A 15,541-nucleotide genomic window follows, 5' to 3' on the forward strand; every position below is an offset into this window, starting at 1 on the left:
AGGATAATTTATTTAACAATCAAGAGCTTCTTTAGTTGGTGATCCTTTCCTTTATTCTCATGACCTTAATGTCTGATTCAGGGGTGATATTATATGGAAAAATTAGATGCTAGTCACTCTTGGTTAATAAGGTGAAAGGAAGTATAAGGCGTGAAATAAAAAAAAGGAAAAATTGTGCTGATATCATTGAGCACTGACATAGAACGACTTGGAAACTTATTTTCCTACCCGTAAACAGACATAGAAAGTCTTTAAAAAACCTAGATCGCATTTTTAAGGAATTGATTTTTATATTGAGGCCGTGAAGTTTCATACTACGAAGACAAACGTGTGGAAGGATATGTGTCTTCTCAGAACTGTCATGTTCCCAGGCGGTGCGTTACTTTGTTGTCCGCGCGATATCCACTAGGAATGGGAATGGGAGAAAGAACACTTCCTCGACAAGTGGGCCCCAGTAAGTATTCTGTTATATTTTCTAATATATTCAAGTATTTGACTTGAATATGTCAAAATTGAAGTAAAGTAAGGCCAAGCAAAAGAAATACGCTGAGAACTGGTTTGTCAATTTTGTAAATACACATACATCCACTCAGCCATTCTATTTACAATATTCAACATGAAATCGCCATGCACTAAAAACTGTCAACTTTGCACAAAATCAGCAGGTTTTTTTAGCCTATTTTTACAATTTGCATTCAATATCACCGTTTCCTTTCAATTTTTTCTTCACCATTGGAGACAAAACATCCTCAAATGAGGGAAATGCTCGACAACATCAGACAAGGGCCTTTTTTTAGCTAGAATTCACTGCGTAAAAAGGCTTAACGATTCTAAACACAATTAGATTTTCAGTATCTTTTCTAGCTTATCCATTAGAGGTCTTGTGAAGGTTCATGGGGTTCAAAATCTTTACCAACAACAAATCAATCACTCTCTCCAGATCTCCGCCAACAATCATCGGTCTTGTGTTTGTTAGCTGCGTTCCTTTTTGGACAGAAGAAGTGAAACTAATTGACATCAGACTTCTAAAGTCATTTATCTACAGCACGCTGTCATAACTTTCATCCAGCGGTGAATATTCTCCATTAATCTTCTTTATGTCTTCATCTTCGCTCCGTAAAGAAGTTTGCAATGAACTGGTATCTGGACTTCTCAAGTTAGCATTGCCGTCTTCAACCAAGAGAAACGCATTTGATGCTCTTTCCTCTGCTTCATTATCCACTTTGTTGTTGACTTCAAATCGTACGCCGGCTCTCCTCGTTGAAGATTCTTCATTAGCGCTCTTAAATCCGCCATCTTGGTATGCAGCATCAATGCTTTGTCTGGCATTGCAGGAAGTACCTGCTGTCGAGTTTCTTGCAATTTTCGAAGCAGCGCGACGTGTACCGTCTGTGAGAGAAATTGTGACAAATATAACCGGATTAGAAAGATATGTGACAAACAAAGAATAGCCTCTCACGCATGCGTCATTTGGTATTATTTCGTCACGCAACACCTCTCAGAGTGTGACAACACTAAACAATAGCTGCAAAGGAGACTAAAATAGTGGTGAACTAAAGTTCATATTCAACCAGATGTAGACCAAGAGACTGCAATCTTGGATAAATCTATTTGAAAAGAAGGCCACATATCAATTCAAAACGCCTCTCTCTTTCCTCTTCCATTCCAACTTCCTTCATGGAGCAGTTCAATAATGCTGGCTGACAGGTGGGGTACCCCTGCAGAAACACCAACAACTTGACTTATTCTAAAAGGGAGAAGCGACAAAGTTTGCGATGGTCATATCCATCTAAAATTTGGAAATTTGAAAGAATATGCTTTATTTTATACTTCTAAGACGAACGAACTTCTAATAATCGTTCGATGAGAATCTTACCAAAGAATGAGCCGTCAGGTTTTGACGCACCACACAAAGATAATATTTTCCTGAAGGTGAAAATGTAACCCTGACGGTATCGCAGACTCATTTTCCCGTACAAGATGGGGTTGATGAGCGCGTTTACAAGAGATAGCATGCCAACTAAGATAACTTGGGAGTGGTTGAATTTCCCTGTTACCATACTGTAGAGGTTTATTAACTGAAAAAAAAAACAATAAATAATAATTAATATTTGAGACACCTAGTCAACACTGTGGTGAAACGTCTGTATATGTGCAAACATTGTAATGACAAGGTAGCATGCTTTCAGGCCGTCATAACCAAATTCTCTCACACGGGTAACAAACAACTACACAAGTCGGTAAGTCCTGGTGTTTCATGGGCGTTTAACGTTTTTGGTAACCTTATAATAGAGTGGTAAATCAACAGAATACCCGTAATTGAATAAGCTTCGTTTCCGAGAGGTCTCAAGTAATTCTTTGTAGAGAAAAGGGTCCTCTCTTTCTAAAACTTTTTACCATTGTTTCAATTATCTTTCGCTTATTTTGCGATTTTGTGAGACAGCGGTTGTTTGTTATGTTTTCCTTTGGAATCTTGCGCGGGAAATTGGCGCGCGCAACCAAAATTGATCGCGCATTCCCAACGTTTGACTGTTGTGCTACTGTTCTGTGTTACTTAATTGGGTTTACATGACTGATTATTTGATGGACGCTGTTCAAACTCAAGGCTATTATCTCGTAAATTGAACTTCTAACTGCTACTTTCGCTTCATTAACTGCAATATCTTTGCAAACCCTGGCACATACATAAAGTCATTTATGCTTTCGATTCAAACTGCATGAAGTTATCTTGTTTGGTATTAACCAAACACCAGTGGGGTTGGTCAACAAGCTTTGTCAATGCACAATTCCCACAACCCAATGAAACAATAAAGCGGACACGAAACGTTAAGATTCTAATAGTCTCATCTCAGGAACGGGAGGCATGGTTGTTTGAGAAATACTAAGCTTTTCTTTCATGTCAAGCACAATCATATCGATCGATGCAATCAGTCAAAAATTAGTGCGTTCAAATCACTTTTTTCAAAACATGCGCGGTATCACAAGTAAACAATGGAAAGAAAAGTTTTTCATTGAAAGAAAAAAAATCGCTATCATGACCCCCTCCCAAAGCTACAAAAGGCAAGGAAATATTTTTCGAAGAATGTTCTTCGCCTTCGCTTTCCAAATTGTCGCAATCTTTCAACACATACTAGTTCGATTACAGCTGATTATTGTTTATCAATTTGTTTTCATTACGTAATGCCCGAATTAAGCTGCAATGAACTCAATACGTAATTGGAGGAAACGATTTGTTCTCGTCCGATTCATGGGATTAAACCTTCCAGAGAACGAGAGGTTTTGGAAGTAGTGATTCAGTTACGAAAGCTAACTTGCTGGCTAACTGCAAGCCCACAAAGGAGAAAAATGAGAAGCTAGCTAAAAGACTGGTAAAGAACTTGAAAACTTTAAAACATGGCTGAGAAAGCCATCAAGTAAAGTCAGTAATCCCTCCATTGTTTTATAGAACTAAACACAATGCTAGGCTGAAGTAAAGACAAAATTAAATGATTCGAATTAATATGTTGGAAGCCGTCGTCAGGTGAAACGAAACGATTGGTTTCCAAGGTGCCATGGACGAATTAGGACCATTGGAATTAAAAGAATTTCAGATTACTAAGCGTTTACTCTCATTTTTCAAAAGGTAAATATTTGCTTGTTGAATGGAAGTTGAAATGCTTTTATGCAAAACATTGGAGACTACAAGAGTTATTTCTGGAACCGTGAATAATTTCATTTCCATAATTGAGTTCCAAGCTTTCAGTCTTCGGTTTATGAGGCTGAGGAAAGACGACACATAATTTTCCATGAAATGAAGTTTTTGAAACAACATCTGCTTGCTTTCCTCGTGTTTATTCCTTCTGTTAGTTAGCTTTGAACATCGAATTCAAGCAAAGTTTATCGAAACCCATTAAAGCGAGAGAAACAAACGATACGATCCAATGTCATCGACCAGAAAGCAATTAATACTCAACTACAAACAGTAATTCATTTTACACTGGTTCACATTTCTCGAATGTCGCTAACAAGTTCATATAAACGTGATAAACATATGGACACAAACGGGAAAATTTTCTTTTCAAACACTTGTTTTGGAAAACTAATTACCAATCGACAAAACTGTAATCATCTGAGGGAAACGTAAGATATTTTTGTGTGCACAGTTTTATTAGACCATCCAACCGCTGTAATTGGAATTGAAATATTCAGTAATTTTTGTGTACAAATACGCGTCTTTTGAAATGCTGCCAGACTGAATTGTTTTCAAATATTTTCACGGTTTTTGCTGCAACATGAGTAAATCTTCAATTAGCATTGAGGCAGGTCTAAGGATTGTTATTTTCATAGGAATCTAGTGGTAATGTTCGATTTAAAAACACATACGGCTACATGTCGGATAAACTTACCAAATAAGGTAACCAACTAATGTAATACAGCAACACTACCATGGCCATCATAGTGGACATTTGCTTTACTTGCCGTGTGCCAGCCGTTTCCCGCGCTTGCTTGTTTTTCCCGCCAGTTTGCCTGGAAGCTGCCATCGTCGACTGGCGCTTTACAAACCTGCCGCTTGATAACTTGATTGCAATAAAACAGATCAAGACGAGAATTAACTGCACGATACCAATGCTTTCAATGATGTAACCGTATGCCACTCCGAAATCGTACAGCTGGTAAAAGCAGAAGCCTTTCCGATAACCCGTTTTCCCAACCCCAATAAACGGCAAAATCGACATGAAAATAGAGAATAGCCAGATTGCAATGACAGCTACTCTCGCCCTCTCTATCGTAACGATGACATGATGTTGAAGCGGTCTTGTCAATAGAATAGCTCTGTCGCCAGATATCAGAGTTATTGTGCACACTGAGGCTATACGGAATGTATATGTCAGTATAACGAAAACAGCACATGAGGCTTCATTCCATGTCTCTGGACCAATAAAGTTATTCAGTACATTCAACATTTGCAGGGGTATCGCAGCATTCAGGGCATCCGCCACGGACAACGAAAACAACAACAGGTCGGCAATATTCCACGGCTTGTATAAACCGAGGGTCGTGATTATAAAGAAGTGTCCACAAATCAGAAGTAAAATCACGACTTCTACAATGAGTCCCAAAATGGGATTTACTTGAAAAGGCACCGTTGGAACGCTTGGTGTCGCATTAGGGAAGAAATCGGAGGCTGGAGAGGACATTACTAAAGTTGCGTCGAGCTTTCCAGTATGATATCTCGGCGAAGGAGTTGAGTACTAGGTTGTTCAAGATGTGTGAAGCCCAATTGAAAACAATTACTCTCTACGGGGGCTTTGCGCACCCGATCACAAGAGCCAGATTCTTTAAAAGGGTCTTTAGCGGCTGTCCCGTTTGGGAATTGTCTCCGATGACACGGATCCAAGCGACATGTACTCAATATTATCAAGTAAATGATAAATTCTTTCGAAATAGATACCTATATTGTACAATGTTTGCTCTCTTCGCTTCTCTTGACACCGCAGTTGTTTACTTTGTAAAACTGTCTCGCTAGAAATTATTAAATGCCGCCAAGAAATCTAATTTAAAAAGTTAATTAATTTCAAGAAGTTAATTGAATCCACGCGGTTTATTTTTCGCCCAATGCTAAATAGGCTTTGACGAGCTTATTTAGTAGAAATGTTTAAAAACAAGTCAATGCGATTGTTTCAGATGAAGAGAAAATTTCCGCAATTTTTAGAACAAAGCAGGTGTTTTTTTCGACAGCCGTGGCAAGGCTAAAAAGCCGGTAATGCGCAACAAAGACAAAATATTTAATATTTTTTCTGTTCCGGATGGCTACCTATCTATTCAGCTTAGGAAGACAAGAAAAGTTTTCTTCTTTGCTTACGGTTTTATGGCGCCGCAACAAGCCTAAATAAATACTGATCAATTTTTTTCAGCTCAAGCTAAGAGAATACATGACTCAAACGGCTCAAAAAACTTCCATAGATATTCTTCCTGCCAAGAATATTCCACATATTTCCTGTACGTTTGACAGTTTATTTGCCATGTCAGATACGGAATGTAGGAAATGTTCTGATGCAATTTTGTTCTTTGTAAGTTGATACTTTGCCATCGAAATTTCAATTTCAAATATACTTTATCAGCACTTCGTCGGCTTTTAGCCCCTTGAAAGCTAAGCTTTTGCCGCTTTCTCGACTACGATCTTCGCCTTTCTCGAACGAAAGTCCTCGGCAGTTTCCGGAATTTCCGGAATTTAAGTTCCGCGACCGAGGGCATTGGGAATGAGATTATTAAATATGGCGGACGCGGACGAGTTGTAATTGCCTTGGATAGATTGTTAAATGGACAATGAGCGAAGTTACAGAGGATAGAATTCTCTGCATGCAGCATTGTACTAATCAAATGAATATTTTCTTCTCAAAGTTTCCGGAGACATGTCCACTGTGTGGTAAATCACTGAAAGGTTGTTCTTTGATAATTCCGCCTTTCCGTGTTCCAAGTCCATTTTTGTCACAAAATGACAGTTCGTGCTCTTTTGTGGTGAAGCCGACGAGGGGCTCTTTCTTGAGGTAAGAACTGAAACCCATTGTGGTAGGATTTCCGTATAATCTCTTACGATATATTCTAAAACAAAGCCGTAGACTCAAAGGCTATCCGCCATTGTTTTCTTTATCCAAGAACTGTATGCATAATTAAGTAAGGGGCTGTACGGAAATCTTGTCCCTAATGTTTCATGAGATTAGTGCTTTTCTCCATGGGTATGGAGGGGTACTGGGAAACTACCGAGAGAATCTGGCCAAACACTAGAGGATGATTGGCGAGGGACAATAGTTGCAAACATCCCATCCAGGGAGCAAGTATCAATACTCGGTAAAGGTAAAGAATCCGATCCTACCGACGCGTCGGTCGACGTTTGCTTTGGAAAACCAAACAAGGTACATCTGGATGGATGGGCCACTTGGTATATCTTCAGACTTCTATCCCTGTGGGATCATTAGAGCATTTACACAAGGCCTGGTTTTCAAGTGAGCTTCTCAATTGCATCAACCCTTGCTCTCCCAAGATCTAAATAGAGATTCCTCTAACTGTCTGCCATACATTTCTTTTAGTGGTGATTCAGAGAATTTGATGTTCAATCAAATAACAGTTTCCTGATTGATATCTTTCATTATTCTTAACACTAGTCTGCTTGATATGATATTGATATTGTAAGGAGAAATTATGTTTTGGTCACTTTTCCGTAATGATCTTGTTTGTCACATGGAAAGTAGGCCTTAACAAAATTTGCAATTTTTTTTATGGGGGGGGGGGTGGTTTCAGTCAAATTCTTTTGAGGCTTTGTTGAGAAGGTTCTTCTGTTGTTTCATTCAAGGGTAAGATTTTTATTGATTAGAAATATATTTACTTTGCAGAGAATATAAAAGTGGAGATAATCTTCATGTTGGAATTACCTCCTCAAATGGAATGGTTTATAATTTTGATGAACTTGGGCTTCATGCAGATAGAACTGGCTGGGAACAGTGTCTTGTTGTAGGCATAACTGAAATTAAAGATTTTACTTCAGAGCTTTGGGACTCCAGACTAAAACAGATGTATAGCAGTAGTCTATGGACTCCAGAAGAGTATGTTTTATCAATACTATAGTTTAGGTATTGTTATCTTACAATGAGTTTTCTGGTGATATATTTTTTTTGGAACATAATGAGAAAACGCATTATGTCTCCTATACATGCATGAGTAATGGTGTATGTTACAAACAGTCACATTTATTTTTAATCAATTTCTTCATATAACCTTTAGTCACACGTTTGTGGTTTCGTTTGTACAGGACACACCTTGATTTTGTGGCTTGTTTTTGATTCATCTGTTTTATATCAAATTACTTGTATATAGTTTCTGATGCTTCGAGACCAACATATACAATAAACAAGGTTCAATTGAGGATACAAGTTTTTCTTTTCTTTACAACTTTATAACAGTGTACATAACAATTTGTAAGTATTATTTATCAACCCTTCACATTCTAATGTCAGTGTGGATTTTCTCTATACATTTCCTAAGGTACTGACAAGGAGAATTTGTTCAACATTCAAAGCTTCTCTAGTTGATCATTTCCTTCATTCTCGTTACCTTAATATGTGATTCAGGGGTGATATTTTAAGGAGAAATTAGATTCTAGTCACTTTTATGGGTCAAAGGGTTAAGATGAGGAGCACTGATCAACAGGCTCTGATGGAAACCTTTCTTTCCTTACATCTATCCAGCTGATAAAAAGACAAAAAAGATGAATACGTTATTGGTAGTGGTTTGAGTATAGTTTTGCATTTAAAATGATCTATAGTGTAAAGCCTTTGGTGAAAGTGAACTTTTTAAGCTAAACCAAATTCTTTCCATGTTTTTCAAAGGAATAACTGACAGTTTTAAGGGAGAATCTAGTAGTCAATCAGAATTCACTAAAGAGTTCATTCCCTTTTACCGGTACCTCATCATTAAGAGTATTTTTTTATTACTATTTTTAGGTATGATGAACACAACAATAATTGCTATGATTTTGCTCTTGGCTTCCTGAATCAGTTTTTGCCAACAAATATGGAACCCTTCAAAAAGCTGGATTTTTGTAAAAATTATATTCTCCCATGGACTATAAGAGCTGCTCAGTATATTGATTTGTTTAGACGAGTGCAAGATGCTGGTGGAGTTGCTGTGGAAAGGTGTCGGAGATGATGTCTATATTGTGATACTTATGAATTTATCAGGGGAAATGGAGGAATTATTGAATCATTAAACAAATGTTCTTCATGTCAGTCTGATTTGTTGTGTAATTGCTTTTAATCCTTTAACTCCCAGAAGTGATCAACATGTAATTTCTCCCTATAATTTACATACATTATCCAGCAAGCAGGTAATGAGAATACCTGAACTTATCAGGAGCAAGTTTTTATCTTGATTCAAAACCAAACACTTGTCATTAATTTACAAGGAAATCTGCAGAAAGTGTAGGGAGAATTAAGAATTACATCTTGGGAGTTAAAGGGTTAAGTATCTTAAGAATGGAATAAAAGAATTGTATATTACTAGTTGAAGGGCTAGTTGCATAACTATTCTACACGTGGGTATAATTTAATTTCTTTTGGTGAAAATTTGTATTGTTTTCCAGATTCTTTGAGTACAGGCAGACCACACTATGTGTTTGTGGCCAATTATTGTTGACATGAGACAAACAAAATCTACCAAGGTTATGAATGAAGCTCTGAAATTTGGCCAGCCTGACGTTTCATGACGACGAAAAAATACCACAAATGCATCGATTAACATTTAATTTAACTTTATTGAGATATTTAGAAATAGATGTACTTTAGATGTCAACAATGATTAACCACAAACACATAGTGTGGTCTGCCTGTGCCTTAAAGGCAGCGGAAATGCACTGCAGGGAAACAGATACAGATGGGTTTTTCTTTTTTCTGATTTTTGCCGTCTTTAGAAATAATTTTCATTTGAGACAATTTATTTAGGATTATTTAAAATGTTTACAGGCCTCCGCGTTTTCTGTCACAGTTGTCCGCGGGTACTGGAAAACAAATGTCGGTACACTAGTGTACACGAGAAATGGCGGCGAAACATGCTTCGTAGAAAAAGATGGAAAATGCTTTGACATCAAGTTCCTGCATGGAGTGTGACGGTCCTTGGCACGTTTTATCTTTGAATAACCAACGGTAAACAGTGTGATGTGGCAATTATAATTCGTCATTGGAAGATTCCAGCAGACCTTCGATGAAATTTGTTTCTGTATACAGGAGGTGATTGGTGTAAACTCATTTAAAACTGCTAACATCAGCAGTTGACGTTTGACGAATTCGACATGAAAAGCAAAGACATAAATTTGATCTAATCAGTCACAGTTGACGCTGAACGGTTACAAACTAAGGCAAATAACATTTCGATTGATTAGCAAGATGAAGGTCAGGATTTCTTTCGGTCAAACGATGTTCGTATCTTTAGTGGTCTCTCTTCTGTTTTGCAACGCGTATGCGGAAGAGCCTATCGGTAAAGAGCCTATCGGTGAAGAGCCGATCGGTAAGGAGCCTATCAGTAAGGAGCCTATCAGTAAGGAGCCTATCGGTAAGAAACGAATCGGTTCAATTTTTAGAATGATATTTTTTTTCCGGAAGTTGTTTTGAGAAGTTCTGGTCACCAATCAATACAATCCATGTTAAATATTTGCCTACCTATATTTCCTCAACAGAGCCCAAGATCTGTGCTGACGACTATGCTTCAGTTGGAAGAACTGTCTGTGATGACCATGCAGAATGCTTGGAGGGAGATGGTGCTATTGCATGCAAATGCAAGGAAGGAGCTCTTGGTGATGGCTGGGCTATCAGCTCGGGCTGTGTTTCAGGTACAAATGTACTTAAACATGTGAAAATTATTGGTTTCGTATTTGTCTACAGCATCGGAGGAAGGTTATCGTCAAAGACTGTTTTCTTGCTCCAAATGAAATTATTGTGTAAGTCTCGATGTATCTAGGTTTTCATGTATGATGTCAACCTTGCTAGTGAATAGATGTTTGCCAGTCTGCAGAGTATGGCAAGTACAAGAAAAACTTTTTTCTCTCAAAGTCCATTCTGAGGGTCAGAATCACAATATTGCACGCAGTAGTTTTAGTATCACCGGCGATAGAGCTGAATAACATCTGCACTCGTGACTATGGCGGTAATTTTAAAAGAGTTGAAACGTTAAATGCCTTTGATCCATTGAAGCCGCTAACAAAAACAGATTCCTGTGGAGGACCGCCCAGCTCACATATGGGTGTCATTGTAGAGCGCATTTTTGTCATCAAAGTACAACAGTTTGCAGCTTAATTTCAGCAAGTGTGTAAGGTAAAAACTATGGCGTGCAAAAATAGATTTTATGCCCTTTTTGAATGACATTCTATAGAAAAGAGTTTCAAGTTTTACCACTCTCCCTGCTTGCATGCAGCTTTACAATTTTTCATGAGCATGAGCCCTGAAAGGCTTGTGACATGCACTGAAATGTTTTCCAGCTCTGTAGCATGTAGGCCTGGTGTACTCCAAAGACTGGAATGCATTATGTCCAGTTACACTGAATTACTTTCTTCTCAACCCAGCAAAACAGTTAAATTTTGTTCCCTCAAGTTAGTGAAGTCACGAGCGTTCCTTAAATCTGATGTCTTTGAACTAACTTCAAGATTATTAAAGCCAAGAAATTTATCTTATTTTATGTTGCAAGACTCACTGAATCCTGTCTCAAAGCTTCAAAGCTGCATACAAAATTTTCCCAAAATCTCCTTCAAATCACTGAAGGTTAATTGAATGACAATTTTTTTGCTTTCTTAGTGGAAGGTTCTCCTGAAGGTCATCCAGGTGTGAGAGAGAGAAGATGTAAGTGAGAAGATCATCATTAATGGTATTTCATATAATGAATGTAATGTCATAGTCTGACCTGACCCATGGTAGTTAACCATGCAGACAAGATTAGAGCTATCCATGCGAAATATATCCTTTCCTATTTCCTTTTAGTCATTTGGTCAGGCAAAAAACATAAAAACAGCAAATAAGCAAGCAATGGAAATCAAGTGAAAAACATAATTTTCTGAGAGAACCTAAGTTCAGGAAAAGCTCAGATGTGTATTAAAGAACGCTAAGTATCCCTGCACTTTTCCTTGATGGTTGTCTACATAACATGGCCAAATGTTTCAGATATGAAGTCAACAAATAGATTGCATGTTGCTGTAGGTCGGTTAACTTGTAGATTACAGATTGCGGTGATATGTGGTGAGAACAAAAAAGTGTCACATGATGAGCAGCCAAGGGTGTCAGTGGGGTCCTTACCTCATTTTGATCTTTACTGTCACCTTTGACTTTACAGATGCATTCAATATGGGAATTAATAAAATTAATCCCTCAGTTAATTACTTTCTTTGACCGAATCTTAACTTTTAAGATAATTGTTTTCTTATATTGACAACTTGAATCTCCTTACTTTTATCAAGAATTATATCAAAGATTCTTCTAGCTCTTCAATATAAGAATGAATAAAATTAACTTCTCAGGTGATTACTTTCTTTTAAAAAATCTCATGAGGATTTTGTGGAACGAATAAGATTGTAAAGTATCTTCATACTTTACTTAATGGTTAATGAGAATGTGACTTGTTCCTTTTCATGAGGATATGGTGCAGAAACTCAGGGCATGAAATTAATTTTTTTTTCTGATAGCCACTGGGCTCCTAAATTCTTCGATTTGGTAGCCAATTCAAAAAAAGTTGGCTGCCATTTCAAAGACAAACAAAACCTTTTTTTTATGCTGTCAGTGTTCTAGATAGACCCTCCAAAATTAAGTTAGGGAAAAGATCTTTAATGTGCTACAAAGTGGACACTAGGATTGATGATATACAACCCTCAAGCTCACCTAAATCCAAGATGGCATGTAGTTATCGGTCGAAATGTGTGTGCTGCATTTTGGAAACAAACTTAATGAGGAAGTTTGCAGTGGATTTATCTTTGCAAATCTTTTTAATTCACTATATCTCTAGGTAAGGTTATTAAGAAACATTCTAGTTGCCAATTTGGCAACTAATTTTCAGGATTTGGTTGCCAAAGTAAAAAATTTAGTTACATCAGCGCCTGTATTAGGTACAATTTTACGCCCTGTGTTCACCCAATACTTTGGTATGCACTGCAAGGGCATAAAGTTAACAAATTGTTATCAAAACATCAAACCATCACTTAAAACAAGACTAATTCTTTAATGAGCTTATTGAAGTAATTGTATCCATGGGTGAGTTGGCGACTTGATGGGATAACAAAGTTAATATTTCATCTTTGTAGATCAGTAGTTTCTTTTTGAATCAGGTTTTTTCTGTATCTATTTATTTGTTAAGCAAGAAAAAAATGAACATGATCAACAGCATGTTTCTTTATTTCTAGGGTGGATTTGGGGAATGTGGAGCAGAAATCAGGAAATCAGTAAGTTACCTCTAATTTGGTGCCAAATAGAATAAGGACCTTAAACAAACCACAACTGCAATGGCAAAAAGGATATTGCAAAACAAGAGATCTAATGGACAGAGCAATTGCTGTTTTAAATTTGTTCATTTCTCAGGCATTGCCTAAAAAACAACAACATGAAATTGTCAATTGTCATGTGGTCTGAGAACAAAACGCAACAACAAATTATTCAAGTATTTAATTGCAACTCTGGGGCGCTAACATACTTAACGCTGAAACTCAAGGCGTGGTGCAATAATAGTCAGTAAACACATCTTTTTCAATTGATGTCCACCTCAGCATTGCCATCTTGACTGCGTAAGGTCCATAATATATAAATGTTTAATGCTTTAAACCATAAGAGTGACGAGCATCTAATTTCTCCATACAATATCTCCCCTGAATTAAATATTAAAAGTCATGAGAGTAAAGGAAACTATCACAAACTAAAAGACCAATAGATTAATAAACAAACTCTCCTTGTTAGCACCTCAGGAAATGCATAGAGAACAGCAAGGAGAATATGCATACTGATGTAAAGGGATAAAAGTAGACTCAGTAGATGATCAGTCATGATCAGGTAGCACTATGCTTTAAGCAAGGGGGAATCTTAAAAACTATGTAATTATTATTATAAGAGGCAAAAGATTGATAAATCAGACCTTTCTTGGCAACAAAATTGTTCCATCTTTCAATTGAAACAAAGTGTTTGTCTTTTAAGGAAAGTTTATCTGAGTCCCTTCAATGTTTATAGTGAGTTATATCTTAACCCTTTAAAATTTTAAGATCTGATTGTTAATTCTCCCCTCTAACTGCTTCACATTTCCTTGTAAATTAGTGTTAGATCAAGATAACTTCAAGATGATAAGTCTGAGTATTCTCATTACCTGTTTGCTGGTTAATGAATGGATTTTATAGGGAGATTTTACAAGTCAACCACTTCTGGGAGTTAAAGGGTTAAGATTTTTGGTCAGCAACTTAAAGAATTGCCTTTTCTTATCTTTTGTACCTTATTCCTGTACAGTGCAATAGTAAATTACAATTAAATAATGGTGATGGAATTTGATGGAACAATTTACACAACATATTTCCTTCAATATCAACCTGTCCTAATTCAACTGTTGCTGAAGTGTTAAAAGTTATAAATGGAGCGGCAATAGAAACAGGTTGTCCTTGTATCCCTACTATTTAAGAAAGTAAGAGGAGGAGGGCAGCCAATTATTTGAGAATGGCGCTTGTTTGATATATTGGCCCAAGGCCTGAGCCCTTATTTGGAGGAGGGCATTTATTAGGGCATGGATGCTTGTCCGAATGAGTGTGGTAATTTTGACTTCACTGCATTTTCTACTTCAGAACCTTGCAGTGGACGCATGGCACTTCTGGGGCAAATGGTTTGTGACAGGAATGCATATTGCATGCAAGGAAACTCAGACGTCTTGTCTATTAAGTGCTTTTGCAAAAAAGGCTCTGGAAATGGCTTCAGAAGTTCATTCTCACCAACCTCTGGGTGCCATTAAGGTCAGGAGAAAAATATGTAAGATCATAAAACTATTGGTGTTGTACATACTCCATATATATATTATATATATTATAATATATAATATATATTATAATATATATATTATATATATTTTGCAAGATGAATACTATTTTGTTTTCTGGTATTTTAACTTCTAGTTTTCAAAGTACATCCTGCAGTCTAATGGAGCATAGTATTGATTGAACATGGCCTTTGTTGTTGGAAACTGTACAATATGTTAATTATTCTCAATTTCTCTACAACAACAACATTTCTAAGGGATTTTGTTTATTTATACATAACTAAGCAAACCTGTATGCAGCATGTGTTTTATCATCCCATATATGGCACTGTTCCACGTGCTTATAACAGGACATTGAGTGTGTTTCCTTCTAATAAGCCAAGAGTTGTGAGTGGGAGTCAACCAAAGTGCAGGAGCAAAATTGTTGAATCAAGCAAATAAATTGTGAGTCTATAAGGAAGCACGGTACAGCTTTTTCACGTTTTTGACAGCATGAAGATGAAGATAACCCAGGCAAAAACATTGGAGCATTTTTGATGACCAACAAAAAAAATTAGACACTTAAAAGTTGATAGCTTTAAAAGTCAAGCCTAAAAAATTGAGTAAAAGCAAAGGTTAAATGGTTCAGTGAGGCCATCCTTATATTCCTCCTTCCATTTATTTTTTTTTCCCATTCTACAGTGATGGAGGTGCAATTTTAAACTTAAAGCATACTTTTGTCTTTTATTGTTTCAGCTGAACTGACTTCGCTTTCTGTTTTTCCTCTTTGAGTTGGACCATGGCCTTTTTTTACCTGATTGTTATTCTTTATGTTGGACTACAACCAATTTTTCACATTATTTGTCTTAAATAAGAAATAAAACTATTGCTGATAAAGTCTTGTGGTCTTGTGTTGAATGAAGAATAGGTAAACTTCATTTGAAAAGTGCCTCCTCCCTTCTCTCTTCACCCTAATGTCAATCAGCTATTTAAAGTGAAGCATCATATGTTTCTAGAAAATGAGAATTGACCTCTTAGTCCACAGTTATTAATC

At 36.9% G+C, this 15,541-nt stretch overlaps 3 protein-coding genes across 4 annotated transcripts; 2 read left to right on the forward strand and 1 right to left on the reverse strand.

The window, feature by feature from the left end:
• Positions 1 to 54: 54 nt before the first annotated feature.
• LOC131785894 (thyrotropin-releasing hormone receptor-like) lies at positions 55 to 5,445 on the reverse strand. The gene is made up of 3 exons (XM_059102850.2): positions 4,386 to 5,445; positions 1,877 to 2,078; positions 55 to 1,389 (listed from the first exon to the last, which is right to left on the reverse strand). Exons 1-3 carry the CDS (start codon positions 5,175 to 5,177, stop codon positions 1,040 to 1,042), a joined length of 1,344 nt encoding a protein of 447 aa, XP_058958833.2. The 5' UTR covers positions 5,178 to 5,445; the 3' UTR covers positions 55 to 1,039.
• A 695-nt stretch (positions 5,446 to 6,140) lies between these two features.
• Positions 6,141 to 9,216, forward strand: LOC131785905 (MKRN2 opposite strand protein-like). Its single transcript, XM_059102863.2, has 3 exons — positions 6,141 to 6,527; positions 7,371 to 7,580; positions 8,478 to 9,216. The coding sequence occupies exons 1-3, from the start codon at positions 6,307 to 6,309 to the stop codon at positions 8,680 to 8,682; spliced, it is 636 nt and encodes a 211-aa protein (XP_058958846.2). The 5' UTR covers positions 6,141 to 6,306; the 3' UTR covers positions 8,683 to 9,216.
• Positions 9,217 to 9,399: 183 nt separating this feature from the next.
• LOC131785893 (uncharacterized) lies at positions 9,400 to 15,384 on the forward strand. 2 transcript variants are annotated; one of them, XM_066172291.1, is made up of 6 exons: positions 9,400 to 10,080; positions 10,205 to 10,357; positions 11,316 to 11,360; positions 12,908 to 12,946; positions 14,321 to 14,501; positions 15,244 to 15,384. In XM_066172291.1, exons 1-5 carry the CDS (start codon positions 9,915 to 9,917, stop codon positions 14,482 to 14,484), a joined length of 567 nt encoding a protein of 188 aa, XP_066028388.1. In that variant the 5' UTR covers positions 9,400 to 9,914; the 3' UTR covers positions 14,485 to 14,501; positions 15,244 to 15,384. The 2 variants fall into 2 exon arrangements, with proteins under 2 accessions (XP_066028388.1, XP_058958832.2); XM_059102849.2 differs by having other exon boundaries at positions 9,405 to 10,080; positions 14,321 to 14,485.
• The last annotated feature ends 157 nt before the right edge of the window (positions 15,385 to 15,541 follow it).

This window comes from Pocillopora verrucosa, chromosome 9, assembly GCF_036669915.1.
Source record: "Pocillopora verrucosa isolate sample1 chromosome 9, ASM3666991v2, whole genome shotgun sequence".
Lineage (NCBI taxonomy): Eukaryota > Metazoa > Cnidaria > Anthozoa > Scleractinia > Pocilloporidae > Pocillopora > Pocillopora verrucosa.